This window comes from Tenrec ecaudatus, chromosome 10 (genome assembly GCF_050624435.1).
Source record: "Tenrec ecaudatus isolate mTenEca1 chromosome 10, mTenEca1.hap1, whole genome shotgun sequence".
In the NCBI taxonomy this organism is placed as follows: Eukaryota; Metazoa; Chordata; class Mammalia; order Afrosoricida; family Tenrecidae; genus Tenrec; species Tenrec ecaudatus.
The window spans coordinates 105,146,855-105,165,504 of NC_134539.1; the positions used below are offsets into that span (position 1 = coordinate 105,146,855).

Sequence of the window (18,650 nt, forward strand, 5' to 3'; positions counted from 1 at the left end):
GAGCGGGGAGAGATAATCAGAGTATGCTGAGAGTGTTGTGTGTGGTGGTGGGTTGAGGGGAAGCTAAGGATAAATGACTCATCGAGGGGCCATCCTCAACCTTAACCCCGAAGAGTAGGGGAGCCCACGGGGAGGGGGCAAGCGGATGCTAAGCAGGCAAGCAGATGGAGAGGCCAGAGGGTTGAGGGGCTGGGGTCCCAGGGAAGCTTGGAAGTCCCCGTGGCTGCTCAGAACCGTGAGCCCAGCTGTCTTGGAGGAAGGCCCTCTCCCCGGCCTGGCTGGCCCCTGCACAAAGGTACACACAGCCCCGGAGAGAATTCAGAACGCGGTTTATTTTACTCTCCACCGTGGCGGTGGTGTTTTTCAAACAACGACTTGTTGGCAGGCAGCGCGGGCTCAGGTCTGCAGGCAAGGGGGGAAAGGCAGGATGGGCACCTGGTTGAGGAAGCCCCCGAGGAAGATGAGCCCGGAGCCCAGGCTGAAGAGCACCAGCGCAGCCCAGAAGCAGCAGTAGTCCAGGGCCTTTCCCATGCGCACCCAGTCGGACACCTCCTGAGGAAGGGGTGGGCGACAGCACAGGTGACATGGGGGCGCTGCGCGCGCCAGTGGCACAGGAAGCCAGGCCTCCCCCATGGCCCACCTCGCCACTGGCCTCCTGGTCTCGCGTGCTCTCAGCCACGAAGTTCACAGCATCCACACAGTTGCGCACCTCGGGGGCAGCTGCGCCCAGGCTTTGACAAAGTGCAGCTGGTGGGGGACAACGGAGGGTGTTACCTGGGACCACCCTGAGGCAGGCACCCTGCACCCCGGGGCCCCATCGCTCACCGGTCCGGGCCCCGTGGCGGTGCCGCTGCCCCTCAAACACCAGTTCGCTCCGAGGCTTTTTGAGAATCAGCTCCTCCGCGCGGAGCAGTATGCCCACTGAGGACGCCCGCCTCGGGGGTGAGGCGGCCTGGGGCGTTTCAGGGGGTGCCCCGGAGCCCAGGAGGCGGGGGAGCAGTTCCAGTAAAACCTAGGGTGGGGCCAGGGCCGGGTGAGTTCGCAGCCTCACTTCCCACCCCGGGGGGTGACCGCCTGACGCTTACGTGGCGCAGCCGCGGGGCCATGGTGTGCGTGGTGGGCGTCCTCAAGGACACGTTGAGTACGATGACGCAATTCATGACAATGAGCGTGGCGACCACCATGACAAACATTAGGTACCTGAAGAGCCCGAGGGAGGGGGTGTGTGTGCATGACGTCACAGCTCCCTTGGCCTGTATGACATCACAGCCTCTCCGCTCTCTTCTGCCCCAGGGGGTGCCGCTTGCCCTCTGACCTCACAAACATCTCAGTGCATTGAGAGGGGCTACATCCCCTAGGGGTCCCCATCTGGGGAGCCAGTCGCTTCTGGTCCTGCTCTCCCACCTGGGGCGGCCATGAAGGGGGCACCCAGCTCCCTGGACACCCTGCTATGGGTCTACCACTTCCACAGCTCCACCGAGGTGAGGCGACCCCAACAGCCCTGCCCAGAGGGGACACTTGGAGACCTTCTGGGCAGGTCTCCAGTGCCCCGCCCCCTTTGACCCATGCTCTATGACCCGATGGTCCTACTGTCCCTGCCCCTCCTCCAGGTAGCTCTGCAGTCCCCGCTCCTCTCTTCCCTGGACCTCGCTCTGACTGCAGCCCGTGAATATCTGGAGCAGAGACTCGAAGAGCTGAAGACCCTGGAGCAGCCGCCAGAGCCCACGGGGCCCGGGAACGTCCCTGCCCGGGAGCCCACCTTCAGGCTGGTGGTCAGAGAAGCTGTGGCCAGCTTCCTGCGTTTCGGCGCCACCTTGATGGAGGTGGGGCGCAGAGGGAGGAGAATAGGGCAGCGGGGAGCAGGCACCTCTGCACCCCTACTAATCCCAGCACCCCCACCGCAGATCTCAGCCCTGTGGCTGCAGCGGCGTCGAGGAGACGGCGACCACAGCAGCCCAGCCTCAGCCGCCGGAGATCCGGGTCGAGCGCTGGCCCGGGTCGCCCAGGCCGCGGGGCAGGGGGCTGGACAAGTGGGGGCTGTGATGGGCGCGAGCGCTCGGCTCCTCCTCCAGGTGGCCAGGTTATGCCTGTCTGGACGGGGTCTGCAGGGCTCCGCCTCCTTTCTGCAACAATGGCAGCGCCAGCTGGCCCTGGGACCCCCAGAGGGATCGGTGAGTGTGCGACAGGGGCGGATCGGGCTCGAGGCAGCATCGCTGGGGATAGCTGAGCTCCAGGGGCCCTTCTCCCACAGAGATACTCGGGAGACCTCAAGGTGGCGACTAGCAGCAGCGCAGAAGACTCAGGCCTGGAGGTGCCAGCGCTATTCCAGCCCCAAGTCCAGTGCAAATAAAGCCCAGAGCAGAGCGGTGCCAGAGCTCCAGAGCCCCTTCCCGGGACCGTGCCTCTCTTGGCTCCACCCACTGGTGCCTTCCTAGCCCCGCCCACTGCACTGGACGCTCCCCACGTGGTCACTGGGCGGGGCGGGGGCGCCGTGTGCACGCACCTGCCCAGCAGTGGCACGCTCAGAGAGGTCTCTGGGATTTTCTGGGCAATCAGGAACAGGAACACCGTCTGGGCCAGCAGGACGTTGATAGAGACGGTGCACTTCTGGCCGCCGGCTGGAGGGGGCGCCTGGTGAGAGAGGGCCCAGCTCCCTAGGCGGAGCCCGGGGTTGGGAGTTGGGGTGACTCCTTACCCTGCGCTGGCAGGAAGTAGGCGAGCAGGACTAGGCCTGAGATGAGCACGCAGGGCACGATGATGTTGATGATGTAGAAGAGCGGCTTCCGGCGAATGATGAGCGTGTAGATGACGTCGGCAGCTCCCTCGGGGTCAGCTGCGCCTCCGTCCTGGCCGCGGATCACCCCTGAGCAGTAGTCGATGGCCCACTCGCCGTTCTCTGCAGAGGGCACGTGGCTAGTTCGCCCTGGGAGTGGAGGGCCCTGTTCTGCCCACTGGACCCGGGGAACCGAGGGTGAGGCTGGGGCTGGACTGGGGTGAACTAGGCTGCTTGGGCCGTGGGCCAGCAGGATGGGGCCCCTCGTGCAGAAAAGGGTGAGGTTAAGGAACCCATTGGAGATGGCAGGACCAGACTGACAGTTGAAAAGGATTTGAGGCAAAGCCGTGGCTAGTGTCCCTCCCCAGCATGGGTGGTCTGGGAAGGTCCCACTCGGAAAAGTCCCCTCTGTGGACCCCGTCAGGAAGCGGGCGTTTCGGAGGAGCAGGAAGGGGGCTTCACCAGTATAAGCCTCAGTGTCAATTTCTAACTTGTCGATGGTCTCGCCAGCATCATCGAGCGCAAAGATGAACGCCACCTCTTGGGCACTGTACGTCTGAGAACTGCAGCCAGAGTCTGACTCCCACCAGGGAAACTCAGACCACCCTGCAGGAGCAGGCCGCCCACCCCTAGGCAAGGCTTCACCCCCTCACCGAGGCCCCGCCTCCCTCCGCCCTGCCCCCACCCGCATCCCCACCCCGCTGCCAACCCTGATAGGGGTGCCCCACCCAGCGATTCCACATCCCTGTCCCCGTGGCTCAGGGCCCCTAGTAACTTTTCCCACCGGAAAATGAGGGAGCAATTCTGCCAGTCGAAGGGGAAGTAGGTGACCTCCACTGCGCAGGTGCTGCGGTAGATGGCCGGCGGCAGCCAGCTCACATGGCCACCCTCATCGATCAGCACGTTCGCGTGGTAGGCCACGCCAAACTGGCCGTCAATACTGAGGGGCCCGAAGGGAGCTTTTTGCCCAGGCCTGAACCACCGAGGAGGCTCCCCCGCCCCGCCCGGGTTTAGGCCCGGCCCTCACTTGTTTTCCAGCACGATATCTGGCAGCCACACGAATTCCGAGGGGACACGCAGGGTTTGTATGCCCCCAAAGTCTTCCTTGCTGTAGTTGAGTCGGTAGTCCTGCCAGTTCTAAGGGTGGGGGGACGGAAGGACATCTGCCCTGCGGGTCACCCCCCCCCCCACACACACACACAAACTACAAACCCACTGAGGGCCCTGGACAAGACGCATACATACACTAACTTCAAACCCACTGAGGGACCTGGGCAAGACACACAAAAACTACAAACCCATTGAGGGCCCTGGGCAAGACACATACACACACATTTTCTCACGCTTCCCTGCCTTTGACTCACGATTACAATCCAGACGCTGGACGTGAGAGTCTCCTCTTTCTCGTTCTGTAGACAGGAGGAGATTGAGACCCCTCAAAGTGGGGTCTGGCGGCCAGAGGTGAGTTCGGGACAAGAAGTGCGGCTTGGGGCTCCGGGATAGGGTTCAGGGGTGTCTTACTAGGGAGATGAGGTTGGTCAGGGTGACCTTGATGGAGATGGTGACTGTGTCCTCCGACCTCCTCACTGGTCGGGTTTGGGGGTCATAGTTTTTGAAGAGATGGTGATAAAGGCGTAACTCCTCATTCTTCCCTTCACCTCTGCCTGTGGATGGGGTTGAGATGAGAGGGCAGAGGGATGACCAGGCTGGAGGGCCTCCCCTCCCTGCCCTCTGGGTCTGTACATGTCTACTCTCTAGCTGTGATCGCTGTCTCAGCGGAGGCTGTGGTTTTCAGGGTCTGTCATCCAAATCAAGGATATTCTGCCTGGGGACCAAACTTTGCCGCTCATTTTGTCTTGGTTTCCATCTCTGCCGCATTTCTTTTGTCGATTCTCCCTGTATGTCCAAATGCTTCTCATCTCCCAACACCTGCTTCCCCCCTGCCCCTGCCCCTGCCCCATACCATACCTAGGAGCCCCAAGAGGAGCAGGGCACCAAGCAGGGCCCCTGCCATCCTGCTGCCTGGTGCTCGGGTTATTCTGAGCTCTGAAAGCTGTGTGCATGTGAAAAGAGGGGGGTGTTAGTTCCGGGCTGGATTCGGGGACTGTCATCTGATACTCTTCCCACCCCTCCTGCAGCCAGGGACTGTCCGTCTTGGCTGCTTTCTGAGGCAGCTGCCCCATCCTGTTTTCTGACTTACCCCCAACCCTACCCCCTATCCCAGCATCCTTTGCTTGGTACCCAGCCAGAACCCCAGCTGCAGAACTGAACCTCTCACAGCCCAGTGCAAGTGGATCACCTGGGTCTGCATGCCTGGCAGCAGGGAGTGGGGTGGAGGGACTCTGCTTAAGACATGAACCGGTGTCCTTTGTAGGTGACTCGGCCCGGTGAGATCATCTGAGGACATGACACACCCCTCAGCCATGCAGAATGCCCATCCTCGCCTCCCACAACCCTGCCAAGGGGGTCACTGGTGCAGTTTCTGCCTGCAGAGCTTAGCAGGAAGCAGTCTCCTGTGAACGCTAACCCCATCTCCACTAGCAACCACAGAGAACAGGGTAGACCAGCCCTCATACCAAGGCTGTAGTGGTGACAAAAGCAGACCGCCACATCCACAGGGGGTGTCTTACAAGTCTCCCTCAATCCCCTGGTGATGAACCAGGCGGGGAGCCCTGGTGGCACTGGTAAACTGCTCCTTTGGCCCCTGAGTGATCAGTGGTTGGAAGCCACCAGCCACCACTCAGGACAGAGATGCCACGGTCGCTTCTGTAAAGATTCCAAGCCCGAACCCCTCTAGGGCTGCTCTACTCTGGACCATGGACTCCCCGTGAGTCAATATTCACTGACCCCCCCCCCAAAAAAATACTGCAATGTGTTTGGGGGAATTGAGACAGACAGTCATTGGGAATTCACCTGCAGTAAAAGCGAAGGATACCATGCTCCATTTCAGGGCCCATGGGCCCTCCAAAATCTCATTCCCAGCCCTTGAGGCTTTTCCATTGTGGGTGGGTGCGGACACCAGCCAGAGAGAAATTTCACCTGGATGATAGTGCAGTCTCCCCTCCCCTCTGCCCCCTGCCCCGCCCCCAAACAACACAATCCTCACTGCCATGATGCCCACTCACAGTGACTCTATAGGACAGCATAGAAGTCTGCCTCTGTGGGTTTCCGAGATGAACTCTTTTCGGGAGTAGAAAGCCCCGTCTTTCTCCCATGGAGCAGCTGGTGGTTTCGAACTGCAGACCTTGTAGTTGGCAGCCTACCTCATGGCCCACTATGCCACCGGGAAACGTGGAAGAGGTGGCAAGGCGGGGACGATGTATTTTTAAGAAGACGGTGTAAGGAGGTGTCGGGCTAAGCACTTTCTGTGCCTTTGCTGCTCCCTCCAATCCAGTAAAGCGATGAAGGTATGGGATGCTGAGGTCCAAAGTCTCCCAAGGAGACTGGCAGTCATCACGCACCAGGCTTATGAATCAGTCCATCACTATATTGAGCATGTGCACCTGAGTACCACTTTACACTTCAGAAAACACTCTCACGCCTGCCATTGAGTCCCCTTTCCACCCAGGAGGCTCTCCGGTGGGGTCGAGATTACCCGTGGGGCTGCGCCCCCCCATGGAAACCACCTGCCGCTCCACAGGAGAGAGACTGGGCTCTCTGCTCACGTCAACAGCTACAGTCTGCGAAGCCCACGGGGGGCAGCTATGAGTGGGGTCGGATCGACTCGATGACACCAAGAGAATGTACCTCATGAGTCCTGGTGGCATAGTGGGTCAAGAATTGGACTGGTAACAGCAAGGTCAGCAGTTTGAAACCACCAGCCTCTCTGAGGGAGGAAGATGAGGTTTTCAACTCCTCTAAAGAGTTAGTCTTGGCAACCCACAGGGCACTTCTACCTTGTCCTGTAGGGGCCACAAATGAGGGTGGAGGGGACACCAAACTCCACATGCCTTATCCATTTCCCACACAAGCTGGCAGCCTCCCCCTCCCACCCCCAACTGCCTCTCTCGCCGCCATTTCCCAGCTTCTGTGCTGGGCAAGAGCCCGCAGGACCAGCTCCCCTGTGCACAGAGCCGACGTGTGTGAATCCACTGCCGCTGTTTACTCCCATCTTCTGGGTTCAGCCCCCGGCCGGCCTCGAGCGTCGGTCTGAATGCCTATATTCGCGCGGACACTAATGGGAACCTGCAAGGTTCCTGGCACCGGCCCAGAGGCAATGACTGACATTCGTGGGGAGCGATTGTGGGGGAGGGAGGCCTATAAACAGTGAGAGCAACCAAACCCAGGACCACAGAGTTAATTCTGACACATGGTGACCCTAAATAATAGGTTTCCACAACCTCACCTTTCTGCCACGGAGAGACTGGTGGTTTTGAACTGTTGACTTTGTGTTAGTGACACCAGAACAGTCAAAAGGCTGAAACCCCTCCCGTCAGCTGTGGAAGTTGTAAGTTGAATTTGGAGAGGCAGAGTCTCTTGACGGCCTTAAGACAAGGTTTACGGTGCGCTTACCACACAGAGGTTTGCGTATGGACTGGGACTGGTCCCGGCCGGCTCCCGTCTGGCTGCACTGGCTGCTCTACAAACATCTGATGACCCACCAGCTCTGTCTGCCCCACTCTCTCTACCATGTAGCTTCTGTTTCCTCAGAGAACCAGTTGCTCTCAAGGTGAATCCAACCCACGGCGACCCCACGTGTGTCAGAGGAGCCGTATTCTGGGGTCTTTCTTCCTGCTCAGTCTTCACCTGGAAGCTTCATGGAAACCTGTGCCGCATCCAAGCAACCTACAAGCCTCCACCACCAGACAGTTGACAGTTGCACAGGAGGTGTGTGGGGTGAGAATAGAACCCGGGCCTCCACAGGGAAGGTGTGCTACCACTACTGAACAATTCCACCATCCGCTGCCTTCAAGTCCGTCTACTTAGGACGCCCTAGGGCTGAGTAGAACTGCTCCTTTAGGTCCCACACTGTAAACCGTATGGGAACATGGAAGGGCATCGTTCTGCTTCAGAGCGGCTAGTGGATTTGAACTGCCAACCTTGAGACTAGCAGCCCAACACATAACCAGGCTTCCTTTCATCAGGTTGATTCCAACGCCTAGCGACCCTGTAGGACAGAGTGGAACTGGCCCTGTGGGTCTCTGAGACTGACTCTTTTGGGAGTAGAAAGCCCTCCCTCGGAGTGGCTGGTGTTTTTTGAACGGCTGACCTTGTGGTTAGCAGCCCGGTGGGTAACCATGACACTCTTGGGACCAACAGCCTGCCTCTCCGGGAGAGGAGGAAGAGAAAACTGCCACGGAGCCGATTCCGAGTCGTAGCGACTCTGTAGGACAGGGTTAGCATAACCACCATGAGGAGCGGGATTTCAAATCCCTATAGATCCCCAAAGCCACCTACTGGAGCCTGGCCGCTCCCATCCATCACACCAAAAAACAGAGCATCTCCCTCGCTGGGGAGACCCCTGCTGGTGAAGGCCTTGCTCCTGTGAATGAAACTCATGGGCTCCAGTCGTTGCTGTGTTTCTATTGCGAAGCCCTCACAGAAGAACACTCCTAGGAGAGTCCCCCAGCGGGGTCCCAGCCCCTGCCCCCCAACAGTCCCCGCCCAGGGCGCTGGGCAGCACAGAGCTGCGAGCAGAGGAGCCTCTTCTCCACTGGCAGGGCTGCCCCAGCCGGAAGGCCTGAGACTTCCTGCCAGCTTGGTGGAGCCAGCACAGGCCTGTGAGCAGGGCCTGGGTTTTGTAATTTTGTAATTCACATTCCACAGAACCTTAGTGGGCTGCCCAACCAACCGTTCAGTGCCTGGGAATTCCTGGAGATCTCTGCGGCCCAACAGGAAGCCACTCCCTTCACCTACCAGCTCTTGGCACCTATCTCCCACAGCTGCAGCTGCCCAGGCACCCTTCCTGCCAGCCTTTTGTTTCTCAGCCACCGGTGCCCTCAGTGAAAATAGCCCCAAAGTGCCCTCATGTGAACCCTGTCTGCACAGGACAGAAAGAGCACGCCTGTCTTCTTTGGCGAATAGGGGAGGCGCTTTGGCCGAGCCCAGACCACACGGTATAGCCCACGTCGATTTCCAGAGGAGACATGATTGGAACCGGAGCTTACTGACAGCTGAGAGCTGGCCGAGTCGCTGTGTTTAAAGAGCGCGGCCCAGAGCCCGGCCCACAGTGAAGAAACAACAGCAAAACCACCAGCTGCGGGCAGGCTGACTGGGACTCACGGTGACCCTGTCTGGTCACAGAGCAGCACTGTGTGCCATAAGGAGCCTTGCAGGCCTAATAGGTTACACGTTGGGCTGGGAACTGCAAGGTTGGGGGTTCAAATCCTCCAGCTGATCCACAGGAGAAAGACGGAGCCGTCTGCTCCGACACAGAGTGACAGCCTCAGAAACCCACAGGGCTGATCCTACCCTGTGCTAGAGAGTTACGTGCGTCAGCATCCACTCAATGGCACTGAGGTTTGTTGGTTGCTGATCTTTAGGGAGTAGATCCACAGACGACCTTCCAAGATGCCTCTGGGTGGATTTGAACTGGCAGCCTCCACTATTAGTAGCTGAGCATTTAACCATTTTTGACACTCAGGGACAATCATATCCACATCATAGATGCTCAATAGGTATGTGTTGAGCAAGTAGAAAACATAAATGAAGGAATAAGTGCCTTCGCGTCCCACCACCCTTCCTTCTGAGATATGGTTGTCTTCTCTAACTCTGTGACCATACAGGGATCTGGTAGGCCCGATCTCTAAAGAGAGGCGGGCCTCCGGCTAGAGTTGATTGGTCCAGGAGAAGACCTCTGACCCGCACCTGGACAAACCAATCCCTCCCCAAGAGTTTTGTCCAGTGGAAGCTCCAGAAACTGGCCTTTCTCTGTCATCGGCGCAAGGAGAAGGAACGTCGATGAAGGAAGCAGCCGCCTTCATTCCTGGCCCCTTACGTGGCCAGAGAGGCAGTGTAGTCGGCACACAGAGGCAAGCAAGGACAGGAATAGCCAGCAGCAACCCAGGCCGGAGTCCAAAAAACGTCCCGAGGCCCAGCTGTGCTCACCTCTGCCTGCAGGCTGCCGATGCTTGAATGTGTTGCCTCAGCGCCTCCCCAGTAACCCCCGCCCCCCCTTACTGGACTTAATCTTGGCGTAAGGCTCAACCGACTGCAAAAGATCTCCTGAAGAGCCAAGGGGTGACTGTGGAGATAAAGAGAAGCCTCATCCAAGTCTTGGCCATCTCAGTCATCTCACAGCCATCTGAATAAGGTCAACCAAAGAAGTGATGTCTTTGAGGTGGTTTATGGATAGATATAGATATAGATATATACATGATGTACTAGGGACTGCTGGTAGCACAAACAAAGCTGTGTTGCAAGCAGTAGATTCAGAATGCTTCTTAGAAACAAGATTGGTGAGCGTTGTCTGAAGTACTTTGGACATATTATCAGGAGGGCCCAGTCCCTGGAGATGGACTTCGTGCTTGGTGGCGTGAGGGTCAATGAAGAAGAAGAAGACCATCAGCGAGGTGGATGGACACAGCGGCTGCAAACGGCCCCCCGGGAGGAACGCACATGCGGATGACCCAGCGTCACGGGGAGAGCTTACTTTCCTTGTTCACCCTGAGTCACGGCCAACTTGAGGGCAGCTAGCAACCAAACAGCACTTGGCTTAAAAACGTAAGGATTTAAAAAGATAACTAGTATAAAGCAGCAAAAAAATGTTTCATAACTAAATATCCTTTTGACAGTAAAACAGCAATGCATGCCGGCACAAGAGAAACGGAAGAGTGCAGAAAGGTCTCGTGAAAAGTGTAAGTTTCTCTCCACCAGTATTCCACTCCAGAGGGTAACAGCTTCTCGTCCATCCTTCTAGACCATAGTCCAGCCTGGGTGTTTATATTAAATGTACCCCCAAAGTGTGCACGCTAAATGCAGGCAGACGTGACAGACTGAATTGTGCTCCCTCCAAAATATATGTTGTAAATATGGAGACCCAAGGGTGCTGTGGTTTAACGTGGGCCTGCTCACTGCAAAGTCGGTAGTTCAAATCCATCAGCTGCTCTTGGGGAGGAAGGTGAGGCTGTCTGCTCCTCTACAGGGTCAGTGTAGGAAATCCTAGGGGCAGTCTCCTCTGGGCTCGCTTGGAGCGGGCATCAAGACAATGGCAGCGGAGTTTTTGAGTTTGGGAGATGGATGGGACTTTCTTTTGTTATGTTAATGAGGTCCTCTCAGTGGATGGTGGCTCATTACCTCTGAGTCTAGAAGAGACACACACAGGGGAAGGCATTCCAAGGAACCCCAAAGATCACGCGGATACCAGAATCGAAGGGAGAGGGTCACAGAAAGAAAGACATGACGAAGACTCTTGATTTAGACTTTTAGCTTCTTGAACTGTAAGGCCACCTCTTCTGTTCTTTGAAGCCACTGCCGTGTGGTATTTCAGTCGGGGCAGAACTCAGGAAGGATGGAGAGACTGTCTCACATTCTTTGAGCATGGTACCGGGACAGCCCAGTCCCTGGAAGAGGACATGGCGTTTGGTAGAGTGGAGGGCCAGTGACATAGAGGAAGACCTTCAACGAGGTGGATGGACACAGTCACAGACATAAGGACCGTGGTGAGGATGGAGCAGGACCAGGTGGTAGTTTGCTCTCTTGTGTATAAGGTTGCTTTGAGTCTGAACCAAGTTATTGGCCCCTAATAACAACAATAAGAAAAAGTGCTCGTGTCCCACCAAGGATATTGGACAACTTGCTAATCATGCAAATAAGGGCCATGAAACCCTTGTAGGGGATGGATCAGATTTGCCATTCTGCTCGGTTTTACAGGAGCCAATCCTAGGGGTTGGGAGAGTGGGGTCTCACTACCGTCCAGCGGCAGAGCAGGGAGTGGACCATATCCTTTGGACCTGGGGCCCCTGCGCTGAGAACCGACAGAGTTGTGTCTCAGAACACAGCAGCAGCCTGGGGCCGAGGCCAGGCCTGCTGACTCCTGGGTGAGGGGATTGAATACCTTTGAGCAAGAGGCTTCCTGGCAGAGTGAGGTGTCCCCACTTATTAGCAGAACTAACGACTCATAGTGACCTAAATAATAATGACCTTGGGCCCAACTGGGGACCAAGGCTGACAGCAAGGGACTGGTGGAAGAGGCCAGACCCCAGCAGGGCCCAGAGGCAACAAAGAAGAGCTGCCCTGTAGAAGAACTGGATCCTGGTGGTTCAATTCCTTCCAAGTAGTATCCTGATCCTGAATGGCACGTTGCTCTCTCCCTAATGAAGCTCCTGCCTTAGGGACACCTCATGAGCTCCGTGTGGCCCTTGCAGTGAATTCTCAAGCCCAGTGGCGAAGGAGAGAGAGCTATGGGAGGGAATTAGGCTGGTGTCAGAACTGGCAAAAAGTTTGGAGGGTGGAATTAATCTTGTTTCTCCATCCCCACCTCCACTCCTGGCCAAAATTAGAGGAGGTCTGACATCGCACCCCTAGTTTCACATATTCCGTGAACGTGCCATCATGTGTTCCATTGTATAAACAGTTGAAATGTGTGTGTGTGTGTGACGACACACATCAGTTAACCTATGTACACATTTATATGTGGAGTACTTTTGCAAATATCTCCCCAGGGTAAATTCCTAGTCGGGACATTGCTGGGCCAGGGGGCTCCTGGTTTACCAAAAGCTGTTGGTGCCTCTTGCGAAATTGTTTTCCAAGAATGCACCCATTGATACTCTCACTGAGCGCAAGTAAGGAGGCATGCCTATCCGGGCCGATAGTATCACATTTTAAAATTTTGCCCAACTAGCAAATGAACACTGCTATCTCATTATTCCCAGGGGCCATCAAAAAGTTTGTGGAGCTTTGAAAATGATGAGGGCAAAGAATGTCCAGATGTGCTTTCCACAATTGATGTATGTATGTGATTAGAGTTGTATGAGTCCCTAATAAAATGTTAAAACAAAAAAGTTTGTGGGGAAATGCCACCATCTTTTCAGTCCATTTTTGAGCCCCTTCCTAGTTTATGTCTCGCTGAGGGAAGCTGAGCATTTGGTTCAACAGAGCACTATATATCGTGACCGTTCGTATTTCTGAAAACTGCCCGTTAGGGGGAATGAAATAGCATATGTGAGACTACTTGGAAGATGGACATGCAGTGTCCTATTGTCTAGTTAAGTCTGTAAACCAAATCAGCTGCTGTCCGACCAAGGCGGACCCCTAGCAGCCCTGTGTGCGGCTTCCAAGGCTGAACATGCTTAAGGGAGCAGGCAGCCGCCTCTCTCCTGGGCAGGCGTTGGTGGGTTCAAACTGCTGACTTTGTGCTTAGCAGCCCACCATGCGCCAGGGCTCCTGTTACAGTCCATGGGACAGCCGCAATGGGGAACTGGTCAGCCAGTCACGACAACTGCCATGCTTCCCCCCCTCCCTCTACCATCACCAACTGGATCAAGCATCCGAATGGGAAATGAAGCCCCCCCCCCAAAAAAAACGCAAGATTCCTTTATTTTCTCAGAAGGAACGAAAAGAGGTGGCTTTCCTATTTGCCGAGGCCTGGGGGTAGAGGTGTGCCTTGGGCTGTCGAACACCACAGCCCCCGCCTCGGGAGAAAGACAGGCCTCGCTGCTCACAAACACAAAGATTTACAGCCCCGAAACCCACAGGCACTTCTACTGCATCGACTTGATGGAGGTGAGTTTTGAGTTTTTCCAGAGTCCAGATTCATGGTTCATGAATGGGGGAGGTAATGTTTCTGTAGGAAAAAAATTTAAAAAGTAACGAAAGCCTGAAAGAGTTGATAGCCTCATCTTGCCCCCCACGACCGGCTGGTGGGTTTGAACCTGTGGCTTTGCGGGTTAGCAGATCAACTCACTTCAGACCAGAGGAAGGAGATGAATTGGGAAGGGAAGGTCAACCCTGGCAAGAATGGATGATGCGAGATCGGGTGGCAAGTTTCTCTCAAGTGTCGCCCTTGGCTTCAGAGCGAAGCTGGGGCAGAAGAGAGTGACGGTGGCCGCAGCTGAGCTCCCCAGTGCTGCGAGCCAGAAGAAGATGGCTCGGAGTCAGCAAATACAGCCCTTGAGCTGGGAAACCTCCACATCAAAAGGATTTGAGAGTCCATAGTGTCAGGGCCAGGGGTTCGTACCCCCAAAGCTTTACTGCCTTCTTTGGTGAAACCCCGTGTTGGGAACTGGGTGAAGATTTACAGAGCAGATGAGCATTGGGAGTGGAATTCGTTTGCATTCAATGATTTATATACATGTTTGTTTCACCTCACTCATGGGAATCTCCACAATATAGCACGGCTTATTCCACTTCCCTCTCATAGTCCCCATTTCTCCTTATTTCCTGTTTCTGTTTGGTCTTTCAGCAGTTTTATTTGCAAATAATTTACATATCATATAACTCATTCAATCATATCACGAAGAATTGTACAATCACCCCACATCAATTTTATTTTGTTATTTTTTTAAATACATTTTTAACTTAAAGATCATTTTATTGGGGCCTCATAACAATCCATACATCAATTGTATCAGGCATATTTGTACATCTGTTGTCATCATTATTTTCTAGACATTTACTTTCTATTTGAGCCCTTGGTATCAATTCCTCTTTTTCCCACCCCACCCCCCATCCTCGTGACCCCTTGATAAATTATAAATGATTAGTTTCCTATCTTACCCCGACCACTGTCTCCCTTCCCCTGTGGTTTCTGTTGTTCGTTCCCCTGGAGGGGGGATCCCACATCAATTTTAGCAACCCCCCCACCCCCTGGGTCAAATCGCCTTTAAGATGATTTGTGCAGCCACTGTCTGCTCTACTGCTCCTCCCCCTCCCGCCTCCTTATTTCTTAACCCTTCTGAATTTCGTCCTTGGGTCACTAAACCCTTCATGATTGTTAATACATTTAGTATTTATGCTTAGTACCTAATACTCTAGTGTTGGAAAACGGACACTTTCACACAAAGAGAACCGCGCAGCTCTGCTGTGCTCAGTAATGCGTCCCTCGGTGGTTACCCACGAGAGAGGAAAGTGTCTGTCCTTGAACGCTGCCGTGCGCGCAGATCCGCCTGTCGTCGTCGTCGGTGCTGTCAAGTCAATTCCGGTTCAGAATGACGCAGTGAAACAGAAGGAAACGCCCTGGTCCTGAGCCAGCGGCCCAGCTGCTTATGGTGGGGCCCACTGTGGTAGCGTCAGCCCGGCGGGTTGAGAGTCTTTCTGTTTTCGCTGATCCTCTACCAAGCACAACCTCCTTTGTCACAGACGCTGGTCGCCCCTGTTGCATGTCCAAAGTATGTGAGGGGACCCTGTGGACCAGCTCCTGCTGGTGTCAGATGCTGTACATCTTGGCAGAAGCACAAAGCTCCCGCTTCCTCCTGCAGAGCGGCAGGTGGGTTTGAACCACAGACTGTTTGGTTAGCAACCCTCCAGGTAACCCACCGCACCACCAGAGCTCCTTTCAGCCAAGACAGATCCGTCTGTTCTTCTGGCAGTCCATGGTGAGCTTTCCTATTCTCTGCCAGCACCAGCCTTCAAATGCACCCATCCTTCTTCCATCTTCTTTATTTAACGTCCAGCTTCTAAGGAAACTCGATTTACAGTGCCCCTGATCTAGAAATAACCCAAATACATTGTCTGGGTACTTTAGAGAAACAAATCCACAGAAACTCATGCATAAGAGAGAGTTTTATATAAAGGGTAAGTGCACATCAAGAAAACATCCCAACCCAGTGCTGCCCAAGCCCACAAGTCCAACATTAACCCAATGTCCAACACTAATCCACAAAGTCCTCCTCCATCTCACAAAACAGATGCAATGATGCCGACTGCAAGAGGAAAGCCGGGTCAGTAAATGTGTAAGCACCTCAGCGCTGGCAGGGTCTCCACACGGCTGCTCCAGCACCCAGGGCTGCGTCCACCCCTCCCCAGAAGAATGCACTACTGAGGACAGCACTGAAGATGCAGCCTGAGGAGAGGGGGGCGGGGTTGTCTTCTCAGACCACACGGGAGCAAACTAAGATGGAATGAGAGAGCGAGAGAGTGGACCTCATCCTGGCCCACCAAGACCCGAGGATGACATTCCTGCTCAGGGCAGCCAAGGCACAGAGAGGGCCATAGGGCCGGCCCCACCACAAGACACGATGTCCCTCACTGACCCAAAGTGCTACGGGGACAGCACTGGTGACACATGGAAGAAGCACACCAGACTGTGTGCTCACGAGGTAGCAACAGGATCAGGTATCAGGCATCAGAAGACCCCAAACATACAATCATATTGAAGGGACTAAGGGGGGGCGAACGTGGAGACCCAAAGCTCGTCTGTAGAGAATTGGACACTCCCTCTCACAGAAGGGTCACAAGGAAGAGACGAGCCAGTCAGGGTGCAGTACAGCACCAATAAAACATACAACTTTCCTCTAGTTCTTTATCCCCCACCCCCACCACTATTATAACCCCAATTCTACCTCACAAATCCAACTAGACCAGAGCCTGTACACTGGTTCAGATAAGAGCTCTCGACACACGGAATCCAGGACAGATAAGCCCCTCAGGAACGGTGATGGGATTAGAAATAGCAGGAGGGTAGGGGGAAGGTGGGGGAGAAAAGGGGAACCGGTTGCAATCGACATGTGTCCTCCTCCCCACCCCCCGCCAGGGTGACGAACAACACAAACATGGGTGAAGGGAGACAGCGGATGGTGTAAGATATGAAAATAATAATAGTTTATAATGTATCAAGGGTTCATAAGGGTGGGGGGGTTGAGGAGTTAGGGGAAAAAAGAGCTGATACTGAGGGCTCAAGTCGAAAGAAAATGTTTTGAAAAGGATGATGGCGACATATGTACAAACGGGCTTGATACGTTGGATGTATGGATTGCTATAAGAGCTGCAAGAGACCCCAAGAAAATGATTACAATTTTTAAAAAACTGTCCCTTTAATACACATTCTTAAAGTAGAGCTATCTAGCATAAATCTTTCTCCGGGTAACAACAGGTCCCTGGTGGCTGGAAGAGGCCAGCAGGTTGTTTCTGACTCGTGTGACCCCGCCCACCACAGAGCAAAACAAGGTGCCAACGTCACAAGTGCTATGACACACGGCCACCTTCTCAGGGAACTTCCTCTTTCCCACGACCTTCGACCAGACGCAGCAAATAATCAGACCAGCGGCTGTCATCAGTCCTGCCTCCTGCAATCCCGTGGGCTGCCTACCAGATCTTCTGTTGATTGTTGATGGCCAGGCCTCTCTTCCACAGGTCTAACCCCCACCCTCCAGTAGCAGCCACGCATCTTAACTGTTGGCACCGCCCAAGGACTCCAGCCCCCAGGCAGTGAACCCTTCTTCTCCTCCCTTTTCTTCAGGAGCAACAGAAGCGTAGATCCTTCCACGCCTGGTGGGGCAGAGTGGCCCTCTCATGTCTTTGGAATTGAATGACCACACACACAGCCTTTGTATGAGTTGGATGATGTAGCACCTTACAGTTTTTACAGGAGAATTGAATGATTTTTCCGATCAGTTGATCTTGCCAAGGAAAGATAGGTAAAAGCGTCCCTCTCCCCAGAGGAATGTGTGAGCAAAGTTAAGTGAATTTTCTCCCTATGGTTTAAACATAGGGAGAACAAACGGACTTCTGTGCTTCAGTATGATCTCTTTACCCACATCATTTGGACTTACAGGCACAAAAACGATAAAACAAGAACTGCTCTTCACTCTAGCCGAAGACGGATGAATTTATTTATTAAAACAGAAGTGCTAGTTTGTATGCACCCCAAAGGGAAAATGTCCATAAACTGAGACGGTTATTAAGAATAACTAGGACAGAGGGACACTGATGGCACAGTGGGTTGCATGTTAGGCTCCTCGCTGCAAGGTCAGCAGTTTGAAACCACCAGCTGCTCCAGGGAAGGAAGACGAGGCTCACAAAGATGTAGCTCAGAAAGAATCACCGTCTCGGAAACGCAGTGAGTTTTTGTGTGGTTGGTTGGAGTGACGCTGCACTTCCGTTAAGGATACTGGAACCGGTTGGGAAAGTGAGGGCGATGGTGGACCAACCTGAGGAGCTCAAGGCAATGACGCAGACTGCTCAGGAGAAGACTGTGAGGTGACCATGTCTTTGTTTACATCGTGACCCAAAGAAAGACTGGCGGGTGGAATGCCCATCCAAGCAGACACGCAGGCACGCATGAGTTCCAGCCACCTGTCACTTGCTCATCCCTGGCCCTGAGTCAATTCTGACCCACGGGGACCCTACTGGGCAGAGGAGAACGGCCCCCGAGGGCTTCTGGGAGTCTAGCACCTTTGATGGGAGCAGACAACCTCAGCGCTCTCCCCCAGAGGCTGTGGCTTCAGGTCACAGACAGCGCAACCCAGGTGTGGTTTCCCCCCTGGAAAGTAGAAAAGAGTGAGCCAACTGTTTGTATGAAGTTTCTATTTCAGCAAAGGACAGTACAAGAAAATTAAAATCTAGGCCGAGTTCATTTATAATCATAAATGTGAAAATCCTAAATAAAATACAGGCCACGTGAATCCAAAAGTTTATGGGTAAGAGAGAAAAAATAAAATTGCCCAACTCAAGTAGGTCAAGGATAAGGTACCAGCATTACCCGTTCTCCTCAGAGCCTCACTGGTGCCAGCTCCACGGATGAGTCACCACTGGCCCAGCCCTCCATTCCCAAGGGCCTCCTTCCCTGGCTGCCAGAAGCAACCATACAAATAAACCTATGGCTTGCATCCTCAATAGTGCCCTCCCTGTAACGATGGGAATAAGGCTCACAGCTTCTGATAGCTAGAGGGTCTGACCAATGTCCTAAGAGGAGAAAATGAAATAAGCTGTACTGATGCAAGGTGTTAACTGCAGATGATAGAAAACTGATCAGAATCAATAGGCAAATTACTAGGACAGA

The 18,650-nt window shown here is 54.4% G+C and overlaps 2 protein-coding genes across 2 annotated transcripts; one reads left to right on the forward strand and one right to left on the reverse strand.

Annotated features, from left to right (window-relative positions):
• Positions 1-396: 396 nt before the first annotated feature.
• Positions 397-4,787, reverse strand: CHRNE (cholinergic receptor nicotinic epsilon subunit). Its single transcript, XM_075559587.1, has 12 exons — positions 4,742-4,787; positions 4,295-4,437; positions 4,138-4,182; positions 3,801-3,910; positions 3,558-3,713; positions 3,236-3,336; positions 2,696-2,896; positions 2,504-2,618; positions 1,086-1,200; positions 826-1,012; positions 641-747; positions 397-552 (listed from the first exon to the last, which is right to left on the reverse strand). The coding sequence occupies exons 1-12, from the start codon at positions 4,785-4,787 to the stop codon at positions 397-399; spliced, it is 1,482 nt and encodes a 493-aa protein (XP_075415702.1).
• On the forward strand, positions 1,416-2,350 carry C10H17orf107 (chromosome 10 C17orf107 homolog). The gene is made up of 4 exons (XM_075562452.1): positions 1,416-1,481; positions 1,611-1,823; positions 1,905-2,171; positions 2,252-2,350. The coding sequence occupies exons 1-4, from the start codon at positions 1,416-1,418 to the stop codon at positions 2,348-2,350; spliced, it is 645 nt and encodes a 214-aa protein (XP_075418567.1).
• Positions 4,788-18,650: the final 13,863 nt, after the last annotated feature.